General features: G+C 35.6%; 1 protein-coding gene across 2 annotated transcripts in view; it reads left to right on the forward strand.

The window, feature by feature from the left end:
* The window catches only part of ATP6V1A (ATPase H+ transporting V1 subunit A), a 53,003-nt gene extending 38,125 nt beyond the window's left edge, over positions 1 to 14,878 (forward strand). For both annotated transcript variants that reach the window (XM_010970818.3, XM_045507341.2), the window contains 8 exons: positions 240 to 348; positions 4,368 to 4,490; positions 4,585 to 4,699; positions 5,293 to 5,356; positions 6,712 to 6,915; positions 9,207 to 9,301; positions 10,690 to 10,861; positions 12,490 to 14,878. In XM_010970818.3, coding sequence (XP_010969120.1) covers positions 240 to 348; positions 4,368 to 4,490; positions 4,585 to 4,699; positions 5,293 to 5,356; positions 6,712 to 6,915; positions 9,207 to 9,301; positions 10,690 to 10,861; positions 12,490 to 12,582 — 975 coding nt within the window. In that variant the 3' untranslated portion in view covers positions 12,583 to 14,878. The remainder of the gene's footprint in view (positions 1 to 239; positions 349 to 4,367; positions 4,491 to 4,584; positions 4,700 to 5,292; positions 5,357 to 6,711; positions 6,916 to 9,206; positions 9,302 to 10,689; positions 10,862 to 12,489) is intronic.
* The last annotated feature ends 1,217 nt before the right edge of the window (positions 14,879 to 16,095 follow it).

Consider the following 16,095-nt stretch of genomic DNA (forward strand, 5'->3'; position numbering starts at 1 on the left):
TACTATAGTAATATTTCTTTTTCCATAAAATAATGGACTTCACTTATGAAATGGAAATAATGGCTATTTACTTTACAGCACAGTGGGATAGAGGGAAGAGGTTGGAGTGATGGGGAGTATTACTTTGGGAACACAGATTATAAGAGGAATTAAATATAGACAAGCTGTGGGAAAGGGACTATTTCTATTCTATTTCTGTTTAGAAGCAAAGGGATCACTAATAGATTGTTTGCCTGTAGCTCACGATGGAAGTTGATGGTAAGGTAGAGTCAATTATGAAGAGAACAGCCCTGGTAGCCAATACCTCCAATATGCCTGTTGCTGCTAGAGAAGCCTCTATTTATACTGGTGAGTATATGCATTGGAATAAAAGCAGTTAACATCGGTTCTTAAGTTTAAAGCTAGCACCGAACTTTTTCTTTTACAAAGAGCTTTTCCTTCATTCTAAAATACATTCACACATATAACCATATTCCTAGTTTTAAAAGGTATTTCATTTATTGACTTATCTTAAGAATATGTCAATATAAGACATTTATAGAGCTGCCCCAATCTTTTTTTTTTAACATTTTTTTATTGAGTTATAATCATTTTACAATCTTTTTTTTTTTTTTTTAGCAGAAATGCTGGGGATTGAACCCAGGATCGCATGGCGTACATGCTAAGCATGCACTCTACCATTGAGCTACATATATTCCCCACCCCAGTCTTTTTAATGATTTTAAAATGATACACCCTCTACTACTGTTTGTTTTTTCCATTACATGCTTTACCATTGATCTATCTCTGAATATATGTGTAACTCTGTAACTTGAATTATGAGCTTTGAATTGTTGTACTATTACTGCTGGATACAGAAGATAAGAGTGTGTTCACATACTATCTTCTATCTTTGTACCCACTTCCATCTCAGCTTTCGGTACTTTTATTTCTACATTTCAGGATTTATAATATTCACATTCTGTTCTGTAACCATAAATCCAATATTTGTGCTAGCCTTAGACCTAGTAAATGGAGTCAGTGCCTGCTGGCAGCCTCTTTAATTTCTCCAATTATTTCATGATTGAAGAAAATTTGACTTTTGGAAGTTTCTTCAAGAAAGGCTCGTGGAAACTATGTTCCCTGAATTCTTGTTTCTTTGTCAGTTTGGATTTTTTTTCTAAATTTTAACAGTTGTTTGGCTTGAGTGTGAAAATTTTAGATCAGTATTCCTTTCCTTGAGAACTCTTATTCCAGCATTAAATGTTGAGGAGAGATCTGACACTAGCCTACTTTTTCTCATTTTACAGGTGATTTTTCTTTTTGCCCAAACGAATGTCTCCTTAACTTTGAAATCTTATAGCTTTCTTAGGATATATCCCAGTATTGCTAGTTTTGATGAGTTTTTCCTGAGACATAGTGTACGCTGCCCCCCACCTTTTTTTGTTTTTGGTTTTTTTTTTTTTTGGTGGAGGTGCTAGGGATTGAACCCAGGACCTTGTGCGTGCTAAGCACATGCTCTACACTGAGCTGTTACCATTCCGCCCCAGTGCCCCCTTTCAATCTATGAATATGTCTTTTATTTTGGAAAATTTTTGAGAATTCTTTCTGAATTGTTTTCTCTTCCTCTATGGTCATCTTCTTCAAACTAAACATATTGTGTCTCCTTTATCTGGTTCCACATGCATCATTTCCTCTCTAATTCTTTTTATTTAGCCTTTTGCCCATTTTTTCACAAGATAATCAGTGTTGCTTCTAAAACAACCTTTATTTTCTTCTAGCTCTCTGTCAAGTTCTGCTGGCTCATGAAACATCTTTTGTGATCTTACTGTGTATTCCTTAAGATTTTTATTTTGTGGTAGGATGCATTATTAAGATTTTTTAAAGTTAATTAATTGTGGTCACAGTTTTCATCTGTTCCTTGGCAAGTTCATTGTTGTATTCTGCTCATCTGTCTTTTTTCCTGCTTGTATTTTTGTTTAGTTCCCTGCTTTATTATTACTACTGTTCATTTTTGCTGAAGTTGGGAGGGTGTGGTTGTTACTATGGTCCAGGGTAGTAGGAATTCTTCCTGGTAATCTGTAAAGTTTGTTATGGCATGGAGTTGTGTAAGTTATTTTACTTTTTCTTCTTTCCTGCCAACAAAAATCTGCAGCTGCAAGGCCACCTACAATGAATTCTTTCTCTTCTACCCTGCCTCATCCACTGTTTACTCACTGAAAAGGAGTGCCTACCTGTGTTTTATTTGTCCTCATCTCCCTGCTTCTCCTTGATGCCAGACTCAGTTCAAGGAAGCCCTGCCATTAGCCCTGTACCCCTTTTGCTCTAGACAAAGAATTCTTGGTTTTGCCCCTCAGGATGTAGCTTCTTTGGAGAAACTTAATCTGGGATGTACAGCCTCAGGTGAATTCTTGGTGTCTTCACACGCCCTTGTTTGTTTTTTTATCTCATTTAGTTGGCTTTCCTCACTGTTTTGTTGTGAAGCTAAATATAGCCTCTAGTTTTTAACAATAGAGTTCATATTTCTGTTTTTCTTGTTCTCCTTGCTTGGTGGTTATTTTTATGAGAAGGAGAAAGTGACATATTCATCTACTGTTTTAAGACAGGACGTCTTCCTACTTCTTTTAAGTGGCTGCATGTATTCCTTTGTATGGATATATGATAATCTATTTAACCTTTTGGTGGACACTTGGATTATTTTTTGCTCTCACAAACTTCACCCCATAAAACATCCTAATGCTTGTTTTTAACACATTTATATGTTTTACATGCATGTTTCTTTGTATGTTTGTCAGATAAGTTCTTGGAAGTAAAATTGCTAAGAATACAACTGTTAATGCAGATTTTAGATTCTGATAGATCTTCAAAAGGGGTAACAGTGGACAAGAATTCTGTTCCTTCACATATTCACCAGTGCTAACTTTTTCAACACTTTCTGATTGATGATAATTGTCAAACATACAGGAAAGTTCAAAGAATGTTACAGTGAACATCCATGTACCCCACGCCTAGATTCAGCAATTACATTTTACTGTCCCTGCTTTATTAGATGCCTATTCAGTCTGTACTTCTTACAGTGAGTGAGCATCTTTCCTGTGTGTACTAACCATTTGAAAACTACCTTCTGTCCATTTTCCTGGTGGATAGTAGTTCTTCATCATACTGATTGGTAAAGCCCTTTGAAATCAGTCTTTCATCTGTTATGCATTGCAGATGTTTTCACGGTTTGCCCACCTTTTGATTGTCTGAGGTTATTTTTTTTTTCTTAAGACTTTGTTCATGGATTCATGTTTTGGAAGCCACAGAAGTCAGCATTTTTTATTCTGAAAGATGTAATGTGATAAATAGTAAAGTTCTGAATTTTCCAGCAGCAATTTTGTTTTGCTTATATAGGCCTCTGTTTCTTTACTGGTAAAATAAAGGAATTAGGGTGGGAGATTTGTGGGTTCTTATACTGTAGCAACAGATACATTTCTAGTATCTTAGAGTTGTATAGTACTTTGTACTTTTCAGAGGACATTTACATACCATTTGATCAGATACGTACAGATAGAGGAGGCAAGAGTTATTCCATTTTAACAGATTAGGAAACCACACTGGGAAATGAAGTTACTTTGCTAGGGTTGATGACAGAACAGGAACTAGAACTTTTTTCTGTATATTAGCTTCTTCTAACTGGTTTAGTGTATGTCATTTTACAGAACAGGACCTGATCTGCATGGCAGAATGATTTGGATGATTAAGATTATTACTCATGTTAATAACTTTTGTTGCTTTTGAAAAATAACCAAACAAGCTAATCGGTTGAGGATTTTTTTGGTGCATATGTATGTGAGATATATAGACAAAGCTACATTGGAAATTAATTTCAGACTTAATTATCTCAACAAAGAATGGGGGGAGAATCTTTTCCTGCATTTAAAAAATGTATATTAGGGTAGACTGGGCTATGATAAGCCCAAACGTAGAATTGCTCAATATAATAGATATTTATTTCAGATGGTCAGGGGACTCTTTACTTTTTGGGGCTGGGACCCAGGCTGAAAAGAGCTCTTTCATTTCAACACATACCTTCCAGGGGCCCTTGGGAGTTCTCTTGCTCAGTAAGCAAGAAGGGAGAAGTAACATGGAAGGATGTGTGGCTTTACTGGAGATGGAGCACATTACTCTGACTTACATTCCATTAGCTAGGGGTGAGTGAGTTACTTGCATATCTAGATGCAAAGGAGGCTAAACAATAGAATTCAGCTGTGTGCCTGAAAGAACAGATTTTGGTGAGCAGCTAGCAGTCTAACTTAGGAACATATTGCTTTAAAGTTTTCTTAAGGGTGGAAGAATCAGGATTACACATTATAGGATTTTAACTTGTAATATTCTTCCCAACTTAGGAATTACACTGTCAGAATATTTCCGTGACATGGGCTATCACGTCAGTATGATGGCCGACTCTACCTCTCGATGGGCTGAGGCCCTGAGAGAAATCTCCGGTCGCTTAGCTGAAATGCCTGCAGGTGAGTCTCGGTATTGCTTATTATATAAGCAAGACTGATAGGATTTGGGGGCTGGCTTAGAACCTGTCTTTGAAAATTTCTTTCCATTTTTCAGACAGTGGATATCCTGCATATCTTGGTGCCCGTCTGGCCTCTTTCTATGAGCGAGCCGGCAGAGTGAAATGTCTCGGAAATCCTGAAAGAGAAGGGAGTGTCAGCATTGTAGGAGCGTAAGCACCCAAACTGTTTACTTTCCAGGAGAAAAATATGTCATTTATTTTAAAGAGACAGTATTTAGCCCCCTGAGGGTAGTGATTTTTAACCAAGGTTGCACTCCAGAGTCACCCAAGGAGCTCTTTAAAATACACATGTTTAGGTCATCTCTACATCTTTTGATTCCATAGATTTGTCTTGACTGATTTGTTATATTCAAGTCACAATATCCTAGGAATAACTTAGAAAATTATAGACATGTTAAGGTAAGATTGTATCATGATAAAAACAGTGTGAAGATTCACAGTCCCTACATAAAGCCATACATTGTTCTCAGAGCTTTTCCTTCCTTTTGTTTCATCTGTTTGATTAGAACAGTGAAACTGACTATAATTAAATATCCATCTCACTTCTCAAACTAGAAAGCATTTAATAGTTATCATTCTTATTTGTAACTTAGTACTGGTTTTTAAGGTTTTTGAACAAGATTTTCTTTCCAAAGTTCATTTCTAAAGTTATTTATACAAAAAGTGGCTTTCAAAAAATTGCTTTTATATGCAAGTTATTTTTCATAAGCATTTCTAATGACTTTTTCTTCTTTTAAATTTAGAGTTTCTCCACCTGGTGGTGATTTTTCTGATCCAGTTACATCTGCTACGCTTGGTATTGTTCAGGTATATCTTTTCCTAGTGTAGTCAACTTCTGAGCCCCACCTATAGGCTGTCCTAATGTTATCCATGTCATTGTGAAGTATTAATATAATCATTAAAGAGTAGGCAATGGTAAAGTCTGTTTTAGGAGCATTCTTACTACTAAAGGCCTTTAAAGCTGTCTGTTCTTTCTTAGCTCTTTACCTAGAGTTTATAGTAGACTTAGTATCCAGAAATGGAAAATATATCCAGGGTAGCAAAGGTTTATTAGTGTTATAGTAATACCACACTTTGAGGTAGAGTAACCCTAGGTATAGAACAAATGGGCCCAAAAACACATAATGGCAAAAGCTCCATGGCAGTTTCTTTCTCCTTATGGTCTGGCCCAAGGCAGATGATCCATCCAAGAGTGGCTCTTTTCCATTCGGTGGTGGTTTCGGAGACCAGTGCTTCTTCCATATTGTGGTTCTACCTAGCCTGGCAGTCATCTGCATCTGCCTGGTACAGGGGAAACTGGAGAAAGCACCCCCACTTTTTGAACCTTGGGCTCAGACATGGTCACCACACTCATTCTGTTAGCCACACCCAGATGAAAGCACAGTGGAAAAGGTAGTTTCTGCCTAGGCAGCAGCTTCCCAGTGACAAGGCATGAATTTTAGTGGATAGCCAGCCAAGTTGGCCATTAAAAGACACCTAATTAAAAAATGTATATAAACCAGGACTATAATTTTTTTTACTGTTGATGTATTTATGAGTCTCTGCATTGTTCATATGGGAAAAGTAGAATATTTGCCTATGTTTCTGTCGGTATCAGATAAAAGGAAGTGGCAGGGTCTCAATTTACAACTTTCAAGGTGTTTTCACCTTTGCTAAAATTTTGAATTTTAAATTGCAGGGAAAAGAGGAGCCAAGTTAGGAATTCATAAAATTTATGTGAATGTTTGGTCTCAGAAAAATGACAGATCTTTTTGGATTGGCCCTTAATGATTAGGAACTGAATTTATTCAAAACATTTAGAGGTTTTAATTAAAGTGAAGTGGCTATCTTAGTAAATATTTTGTGGTTTCTGTGGTCCACCTGTTTATATTATACAGTAATAATCTTTAAAACTGTACATTTTTTTATCCTATTAGATTTGACACACTATTAAGGAAATCCAGATAAATTTTGAATTTGATTTGTAGATACTGTCTATACTGAAACTGAAAGGAATACATTTTTTAATTGCAAATTTTATTCTGTTTCATCTAAACTTGTGTATACCAAAAAGACAAATAATTTGACCAGAAAACTATAGAATTGCATATTTAGGACAAACAAATAATACTTTAAAAATTTTTTTTCTATTTTTTAAGAAAAATCTTTTGTTTTTTAATCAGGTGTTCTGGGGCTTAGATAAGAAACTAGCTCAACGTAAGCATTTCCCCTCTGTCAACTGGCTGATCAGCTACAGCAAGTACATGCGTGCCTTGGATGAGTACTATGACAAACACTTCACGGAGTTCGTTCCTCTGAGGACCAAAGCTAAGGAGATTCTGCAGGAAGAAGAAGACTTGGCAGAAATTGTGCAGCTTGTGGGAAAGGTGAGTTGTAAAATCCCTTGAGGACAGATCTGTGAGTACACTGGAGTGTTTTAAGGACATATAGAACCTTGGATATGCAGATTCTCACCTGGCAAAGTGAGTAGTTATTAAATATCTTTTAAACTAATAGAATTTTAGATTATTCCTTTATCCAGCAGACATTTGAGGAGCCTGCTTGTACTGTGTAAGGTAGAAAGATGATTGATTATCTATTGTTGAGTAACAAACCACTCTGGTATTTAGTAGCTTAAACAGTGTTTTATTGCTCATGGTCTTGGGGTTGGTTGGCTCAGTTGGGCCTTTTTGCTTGGAGTTCCCCTTACAGCTGCAGTCATATGGTGGCTGAGACTGAAGTCATCTGAAAGTTTCTTCCCTCACAAGTCTAGTGCCTGGGCTAGGAAGATCAGAACTGCTAAGCGTTGTCTGGGCATTTCTCTGTCCGTGTGGTGTCTCCACATGGCAGTTCTGGGCTCCCAGAGTGAGTATTAAAAAAAACAAGTGGAAACCAACAGCCTCTTAAGGCTGGGCCCCAAAACTAGTAATAACATCACTTTTGTCTTACTGTTTTGGTCAGAACAGCCACAGAGCTTGCCCAGAGTCAAGGGGAAGGGCTTGTACTTCACAGCAGTCAATTAAAAGAAGTAACTAAATTGTTAGGGCCTTTATATTCTTTTTGACCCTTTGGTCCTGGTTATATTGTGGATGAGAAAGAAACACTCATACAATTTTATTTCTTGAAACAGAATGTACCCATTATCCACCAAATTAGAGGTGGTAGATTTAGGATCTATTAACATACATATTTGCAGGAGTACCAGGGCCAGGAATTTAGAAGGATTGGAATCTAGTTCATTCAGTAATTAGCTGTGTGACCTTAAACAAGTGACTTACATTCTTGTGTCTGTGTGTTGACGTTTCAAAAGAGAATAGTCCAATTAAACTTAGCCAAATTAAATTTCGAAGTTGAATAACTTCTCAGATAGTATGCAGTACTAGTCAGGACCTCAGAATTCTCTGTCTGGTTCTGTTCTTTTTATTATATTGTAAAGTCACCTCCTAAATTGTTTCTAACAAAGGATAGTATTATTAGATAACTAGTACATATTAAATGCTCATTATTATAAATGAGTACTGTGGCTTTATAAGAGGAACTAGGAACAGAAGTCCTTCAAAATCAGACAAAGACAATACAAAAAAAGATAATTACAGGCTCATTTTGTTTATGAATGTGGGTATAGAAATTTAAAATTAAATTTTAGCCTCCTAAATTCAGCAAAGTATTAAAAAATAATAAAGTAATACATTATGAGCAAGTGAAGTTTAGTGCTCATAGATAACGCTACAGTCTTCTGCAGTTAATTCACTGGGCCTGTCCCTTTCCCACAACTCCCAAGAATCTTTACTTGTTAGGCTGTTGGGGTGGATGCAAAAGTTAAAGCTTTCAAGGCAATGATATTTCAAGAGTGAAGTTCTGGAAGAGCAGCACTAATAAAGTAGCTCTTAGATACAGATAAGTAGTACATGCTTACTGCACTTTGCATTTACATAGTTCTAAACATCATGTAATATAAAAAACAACTCTTTGTGGACTGTATAGATTTTTGTGAAACAAATTTTAGACTGAGATAGTTCAAGTAGTTATAATAGCAAGCCAGAATGTGAAGAAGAAAGCATTTAAAAAGAAAAAAAAAATCTGTCTATTTGTATACCCATGTTCATAGCAGCACTTACAATAGCTGAGAGGTGGAAGCAACCCAGATGTCTTTTAATACACACACACACACACACACACGGGAATATTACTCAGCCTTTAAAAGGAAGAAAAATTCTAACACATGCTACATGGATGAACCTTGAGGACAATATGTTAAATGAAACAAACCAGTCACAAAAAGACAAATACTTATATATAAGGTATCTAAAATAATCAAATTCATAGAAACAGGAAATACAATGGTGGTTACCAGGGGCCAGAAGGTGGGGGAAGAAGAGTTGTTTTATGGGTATAGAGTTTCAAATTGGTGAGATGAAAAGTCATAGAAATTTGTTTCACAACAATGTGAATGTACTTAACACTACTGAACTACACTTAAAAATGTTAAGATGGTAAATTATATGTTTTTCACAGCAAAACAAAAAAAGGATATCAATCAGGAAGCAATTGTGAGGTGAATTTATTAATGATAGGTGATTATGTGTTCATTACGTGGTTTTGGCTTGCTAATTGATTCCAACCATTGGTCCCACATCATTGCAGTAAATTTCTAAAATGTATTTTTTTTCTCTTCTAGGCTTCTCTAGCAGAAACAGATAAAATCACCCTGGAGGTAGCAAAGCTTATCAAAGATGATTTCCTACAGCAAAATGGATATACTCCTTACGATAGGTATCCCATCCTGATTTTCTTTTTTTATTTGAGGATATTCTGTTGAGTTTTAAAGAAAGAGCTGCCTACACATTAAGAACTTTTTTCCCCTCATACAGACACGCTCTGACTCAAAGTATAGGTTTATTTTATTTTCATAGCAGATACCTAATGATCCAGTTTGTCCCCTTGTTTTGATTTGGCTCATGTGCCCAGTTGTGACAGTATTTTCACTCATTATCCAACCATCTTTAATGAGATTAAATTGTGGCTTAGTGTGCAGAGCCTGGGGACCATTGCCTCCTTCAGAGGCTTTTCTCACTGCCTGTTACCACAGCCCATGCCCTTCTACTCTTCACCTAAATAATTATACTTTTCTGCCTCATTTTCCACAAGTCCATTCTTTTTCTTTCTACCGGAGTCCCTGTTGGACGTCCCACCAGCCCATTCTACTACTGCCCAGGGCTTGCTTTTTTTCATTACTGTCTCTGCTACTGCCATGGCTTACTTAAAGTTCCCATTTCTTTCAAACTTTAATAATTTGAGCCCTTTCATCACGGGCTAGCTTTTCTCCCTTAAATCATATTTGGCCCCATATGGGACTGAAAGGGAACTGAGCAAATAGGTAGATTACCAGAATGTAGTACAAGCAGAAAATATGACGGATATCATCAGTAAGACTCAAAAATCTATATCAGGAACTTAAGAAGCTCTCAGAATCACCCACACAAAGATAACTCCACAAAGGGAAAATTCTTTGAGAAGAGTGTAATGGAGAGTGGGAATGAAATTGTGTATGCGCATGGGTTTAAATTTCTCAGAAAGTTGATTAGAGTGCATGTGATCCAAGTTGAATATTAACTTGTGTGTCTTTATTATTAAAAGGTATGGATAAATGGAAATGAACACATTAACAGGGAAGCGGACGGCTTATTAACTTTAGGAAATTGCCGTTTCCTGCTTTCCTATTATTTATTAAACCTTAACCCACTATCACAAGGGAATCTTCACAACTCAGTTATTTTACCATTTGGGTTATGCCTTTAACTGCACTGTACAAAAACAAACCCTCAGAGAGTCATTAGATTGTAGCAGTACTGTTTTGTCATTCTTTCTGTTTGATTATTTTAACAGATAAAAATCAACATCGCTCTTAAATAAAAGAATACATAGCTCCATCTCCCCATCCACCCTATATCCTGAGACATCTCTGTCCAAAAACTCTGGTTAAATATTACTGATCTTTTCCACTGTCATTTTTCATTCCTTATGTATCATGCACTAACTATAAGTAGTATACATATTTAAATAAAGAAACTAATGCTCTGGCATTTTATGGATGAAGTAAAGAGTATGAACTTGCTTTGCATTTTGTTTTTGTGTATTATTTTGACTTTCATTTATCCTAGGTTCTGCCCATTCTACAAGACAGTGGGGATGCTGTCGAACATGATTGCGTTTTATGACATGGCTCGCAGAGCTGTTGAAACCACTGCCCAGAGTGACAATAAAATCACGTGGTCCATTATCCGTGAGCACATGGGGGAGATCCTCTATAAGCTTTCCTCCATGAAATTCAAGGTACATGTCTTTCTACTATAACCTTTATTTAGTAGGAACTGTTTCTTTTAAATTTTTTAAATATTTGGGTCCCAAACCTGGTGTGTGAAACTTGTACTTACCATTTTTACGCACGCTTAGGTTTTATAAAACCAGAACAGACCTCAAAGTTATGTTCAAATAGGAATTCTAGTGATAAAGATTATAGTATGTCACGTCTGAAATAAATGCTGACATATTTTGCCTTTTGTCTTAACTGCCGGGCAATTTAGAGCTAAAATCACTGCTAAGCAGCAATTACCTTACCTCAAGAGCCTGTTAATATCTAACCCCGTGCTCATCTGAAATGACTTCTGCTGTTTACTTCTTTCAAGTATCCTATTACACATCATTTTTAACTGTTAAGTGGACTCTTACGGACTCTCATTCTTTGGAAAGTACACAAGATATAAATAGATAATTAAATGAAATTATCTGTGGAAACTCAAATGCATAAGACTGTTTTTAAAATATTTGATCCATCAAATTGTATTTATTTCTAAGTCAAAACATCTAAGTATATTTAATAATCTCCTATTGAGAAATTGAGAATGATTCTCTGAATGCATATGTTATGAATATAGTGTTTGCGCTGTAGGCTGAAAGTAAATTTGAACAAATAGACACTTACTATAGCAAGAATTTTAAAATATTTACACCCTTGAGTCCTGTCATTCTACTTCAAAACATATAAGCCACGAAAATAATCAGAGATTTTGATATGGATGTATGTAGAAGATTATTTATTAAACTTCTTAAATGTCATCCAAAAATGAACAGAGCAAACAGTACATTGTGACATGTACATTATGTCAAAAATATTATGAAGGCATTAACAGCTTTTTTTCAAAGACTATCCAAGACATAGGGAAATAATTATGGTATAGTGAGTGAAAACAGTCAGGTTGCAAAGAGATTCCATATGAAATTTGATCCAAATTTTATTTTTAGAAATTATACATTCGTAGGAAGAGGATAAAAAAATATATGCAGTAACAGAGTGATGACTTCTGGTAATATGACTTAAGGTGTCTTTTTTCTGTTTACAAGTACATTGTTTCAAATTAACATCTCATTTATTTTTTAATGTCATAAGGTATTTTTCTGTCGCACTGTTTTGTGGCTGAAGAATAATATTTGCCTGTTCTTAGGTATTTAGGAAATTTTTAGTTGTTGGTATGGACAATTTTGTTCATGGAGTTGGGTTTTGTGTATTTTCCTAGTATATGTTCTCAGAAGTGGAATGATTGGGTTAGAGAGCTTAATCACTTTAAAGTCTCTTTTATACATATTACTCAATTAAGTTGCTTTCCATAAGGATTCTAAATGTGATGCATTTTAAGATTATTTCAGAAGTCTTATTCCCTGTCCCAGTGTGATACTACCAGATCTTGAATAGTAAATTCTATCTGGTTGGTTGGACTGTTCCTTCATTTATATGCTTCTACTCTTGAAAAAAGAAAAATAAGGTAATTCTGCCTCCTGCCTATGTTTTACCAGTGTACCTCACTTAGCCTAGTATTCAAATATATTAAATAAAAATAACTTACTATGTGTTCTGAAAATTATTTCCCAAAGGTAAATTGAATTCTGCAATGTCTTTTTTTCAGGATCCAGTGAAAGATGGTGAGGCAAAGATCAAGGCCGACTATGCACAACTTCTTGAAGACATGCAAAATGCATTCCGTAGCCTTGAAGATTAGAACTGTGATTTCTTTCCTCCTGTTCCTCAGCAAGCTCTCATATGTGTATATTTTCCTAAATTTCTCATCTCAAACCCTTTGCTTCTTTGTTGTACAGCTTTGAGACTAGTGCCTAAGTGTGTTATCATTTGTCTCCCTGTTTATTTGGTAGGTCTTATATAAACCAAACATTCCTTTGTTCCAGTGTTTGAAGAGCCTCCCTGATCCTTTCTCCGAAGTGGTGAATGTAGTAAATATGATACACAATGGCTACACTACTGTAAACTTGTATGTAGGGCGATGTCTCTCCTTGTCCTAGGTTTGCCCTTTCCTCATCACCATTAAATTGTAAACAGGACTACTGCATGTACTCTCTTTGCAACGGATTTGGAGTAGAAGGACAGACTGCTATACATTTTGACAGGTACTTTGTGAAACAACTCAATATCTTTATGGTAAAGTTATTTGCCACTTAGCATTTTTCTAAGTAATGCTTTGCAGGAAATAATTGCTTTTTTTTTTTAACATTAATGTTAATGTTCCAATTATGCATCCCTTCTCCCAGTATAAATCAAGAATATTTATGGGGAACTGTAGTGTTTTTAAAACAAGCGTTTGTGGGGCTCAGCACAGTATATGAATCAGTAAACTCTAAAGAAGTGAAAAAGGAGCCAGGTGGTCAAACTTAGATTAACATCACCTTGTTAAAGCCTATTTTATTTCATTAGGAAAAATTCAGGATCAAGGACTATTCTACTCCATTACTAGGAAATTCTTTTTAAAATTACATTTAAAACAATCACTGAGAACTTGATCCACATCACACCCTCTTCCTTTTCTCAAACGTCTTAGAAGCCTGAGCTTCTAAGAATCATATGGCAGTGTGATGGGCAGTAAGATGCCACAGGAAAAGATACTTAGTCTTGGTTGAAAGCTCTCTGCACCTTTAAGGACCAGCTGGGCTATAGTGATTCTTGGGGCCAGAGTGGCATGATGTTTTTACAAGATAATGACATGTGTCACATGTTTCTTTGCTTATTGAATTTTTGAACTACCAGTTTACTGATTGTAGAAAATACTGCTTTCTTTCATGTGGTTTTTTGATTCACTGGCTCAAAAGATTTTCCAGAGTGTCTGTAGCTATAGCAGCATAACAGTTTCCATTCTGTTTCGTAGGGATGAAATTAATCCTTGTAACTTGCTGATAACAGAATCTGGGTCATGTGAAAAAAAAGATCAGTTCTTCCTATCTTTTAAGTATATGTTTTAAAGTAACTAATAGTTTCTGCATTTGTATGATATGGCACACTGCAGAACAGTTCTGAGAACAGCATCAGTTTCCCATTAACTCTTTCTGACCAATTGTGCTGGCACCATTGCTTCCTCTTTGGGACAAGGAAAGCATTATGTGAACAAGTGCAACAATCTCAAATACCCAAATGTAATAGCATAAATAAAGTATTTATTTTATGCCTCAGTATATTATTATTTAAATTTTTTGGTAATGTATTTCTTTTGGTCCATTAAGGAAAGACACAGTGAAGTAGAGAATTCAGCTGTGTTGGTTTAAATCCTTGCAGATTGCATGTTCTTACAGTGGCCTGCTGTTCAGGATGGGAATTCTCCCATGCACCTTCTTTTAACCTTTCAGAATAATTGAAGATAAAAATTATGCAGTGGTTTGTTGAGATGTGGACGTAATGGTGCTGCTTAATCAGTTTGCTTCCAATGTGGCCTTCTACCCAGAGGCCCTAAGACCAGTGGAAATTAAAATAATTTCAGAAACTTCCGATTCCTACCTTAAACCTACCAGCAAACTAGGATTGTGATAGTAATGAATGATACATGATGAAGAAAGTTTGACCAAGTTTGTTTTTTATTGTTCTCAATTTGCAATGTACATTCTTACACCTTTTAAGACTGTGGATGAATGGGTGTGAAGACGCTAGAGAAGCTTTGCTCAGATATTCATTGTAAGTGTCCCTTCACCTGTATGTTGTAGAATTTCAGGTTGGTCACTGATCATATTTAGTAAGAATGTGTTAAAATTACAACAATCTTTTAAAAAGAGGATGCAGTTCTATATTTATTGTGCTGTGCCTGGTCCCAAGTGGGGCCAGTTAAACAGATTCGTATGTATTTTTCCAGTGTTAAATCTCACACATTGTACCCTTTGAAAATTTCCTTCCATCCTGAAGAACAAATAGAAGAGGTCATGTACATTGCCTCCTTATCCTTGAGGCTTCACTATCTTTGTGTTAAAAGTTGTGTAAAATTGTTCAAGTCTATGAAAGAATAAAAAGTTGATTTAAATTAACACTTTTTCTTTTTTTGTGAGTGTGGCAAGATCTGCTAAAAAGCATGTCACCTTATTGTATTTTGACTTGTTTTCAGTATGAACTTTAAATTTTTTTATTTCTCCCTTTATAGATTGTTACTTAAGATCATGAAACTGAATTAGGCCCTCGCTATAGACTGCAAAAAATCCTGTAATTATATATCAGTGTGCTTTGGAAATGTACACAGAATCCCATAGCACTCTGAATATTACATTAAATTGGGAAAGTGTATGGTTTCTAAAAATACACTTATAAATTAAAGGAAATCAGTGTACTCTATTCTATTTTTGGTAGGTGAACTAAAAACTTGTAATTCATGATTTTGCAATTATTTACAATCCAGTGTACCAACATGTTACATGGTATTTTATTTCTTAAAATGTATTTTTAACAATTTCCAAGGGACTAAAGAAGCAGTGTGAAAAGCAACTCTACATTGCTATCAAGTGCCAAGTTTATGTAAAGAAATACTTTTTTTTAATTGAAGTATAGTCAGTTTACAGTGTTGTATCAATTTCTGGTGTACAGCAAAATGCTTCAGTCATACCTGAACGTACATATATTTGTTTTCATATTCTTTTTCACCGTAAGCTACTACAAGGTATCGAATATAGTTCCCTGTGCTATACAGTATAAACTTGTTTATCTGTTTTATATATACCTGTCAGTATCTGTAAATCTCGAACTCCCAGTTTATCCCTTCCCACCCCTTTTCCCCCTGGTAACCATAAGTTTGTTTTCTATGTCTGTGAGTCTGTTTCTGTTTTATAGATAAGTTCATTTGTCTTTTTTCTTTGAGATTCCACATATAAGTGATATCATATGGTGAGAAATATTTTAAAATTTACAGGAACACTTATTCATTACAGAATATTTGGGTGGTTTTTAGTCTTTTTTGGTTAAAATAACCCAATACCCTCGGGTTATCAGTTTTAGTGAATTGCTACAATATAAGAGCAATTTTCCCAGGTCGGGTGTGATAAAATGCTACTAAAGCTGTTCTAAGGGCTCCCTTTTAGTTTGAATTCCCCCAGAAGTTGACCCTGAGACACATTTTTGAATGCAGGCAGTTTATTTGAGATGTAATCCCAGGAAAGCACCAGTGGGGGAATAGAGAATTGAGACAGGATAGAAGGAAGTCAGTAAGTGTTCTTATCAAGCAAGTCAACACTTTGGAGCACAATCCTCCTGGGGA

Source organism: Camelus bactrianus, chromosome 1 (genome assembly GCF_048773025.1).
Source record: "Camelus bactrianus isolate YW-2024 breed Bactrian camel chromosome 1, ASM4877302v1, whole genome shotgun sequence".
In the NCBI taxonomy this organism is placed as follows: Eukaryota; Metazoa; Chordata; class Mammalia; order Artiodactyla; family Camelidae; genus Camelus; species Camelus bactrianus.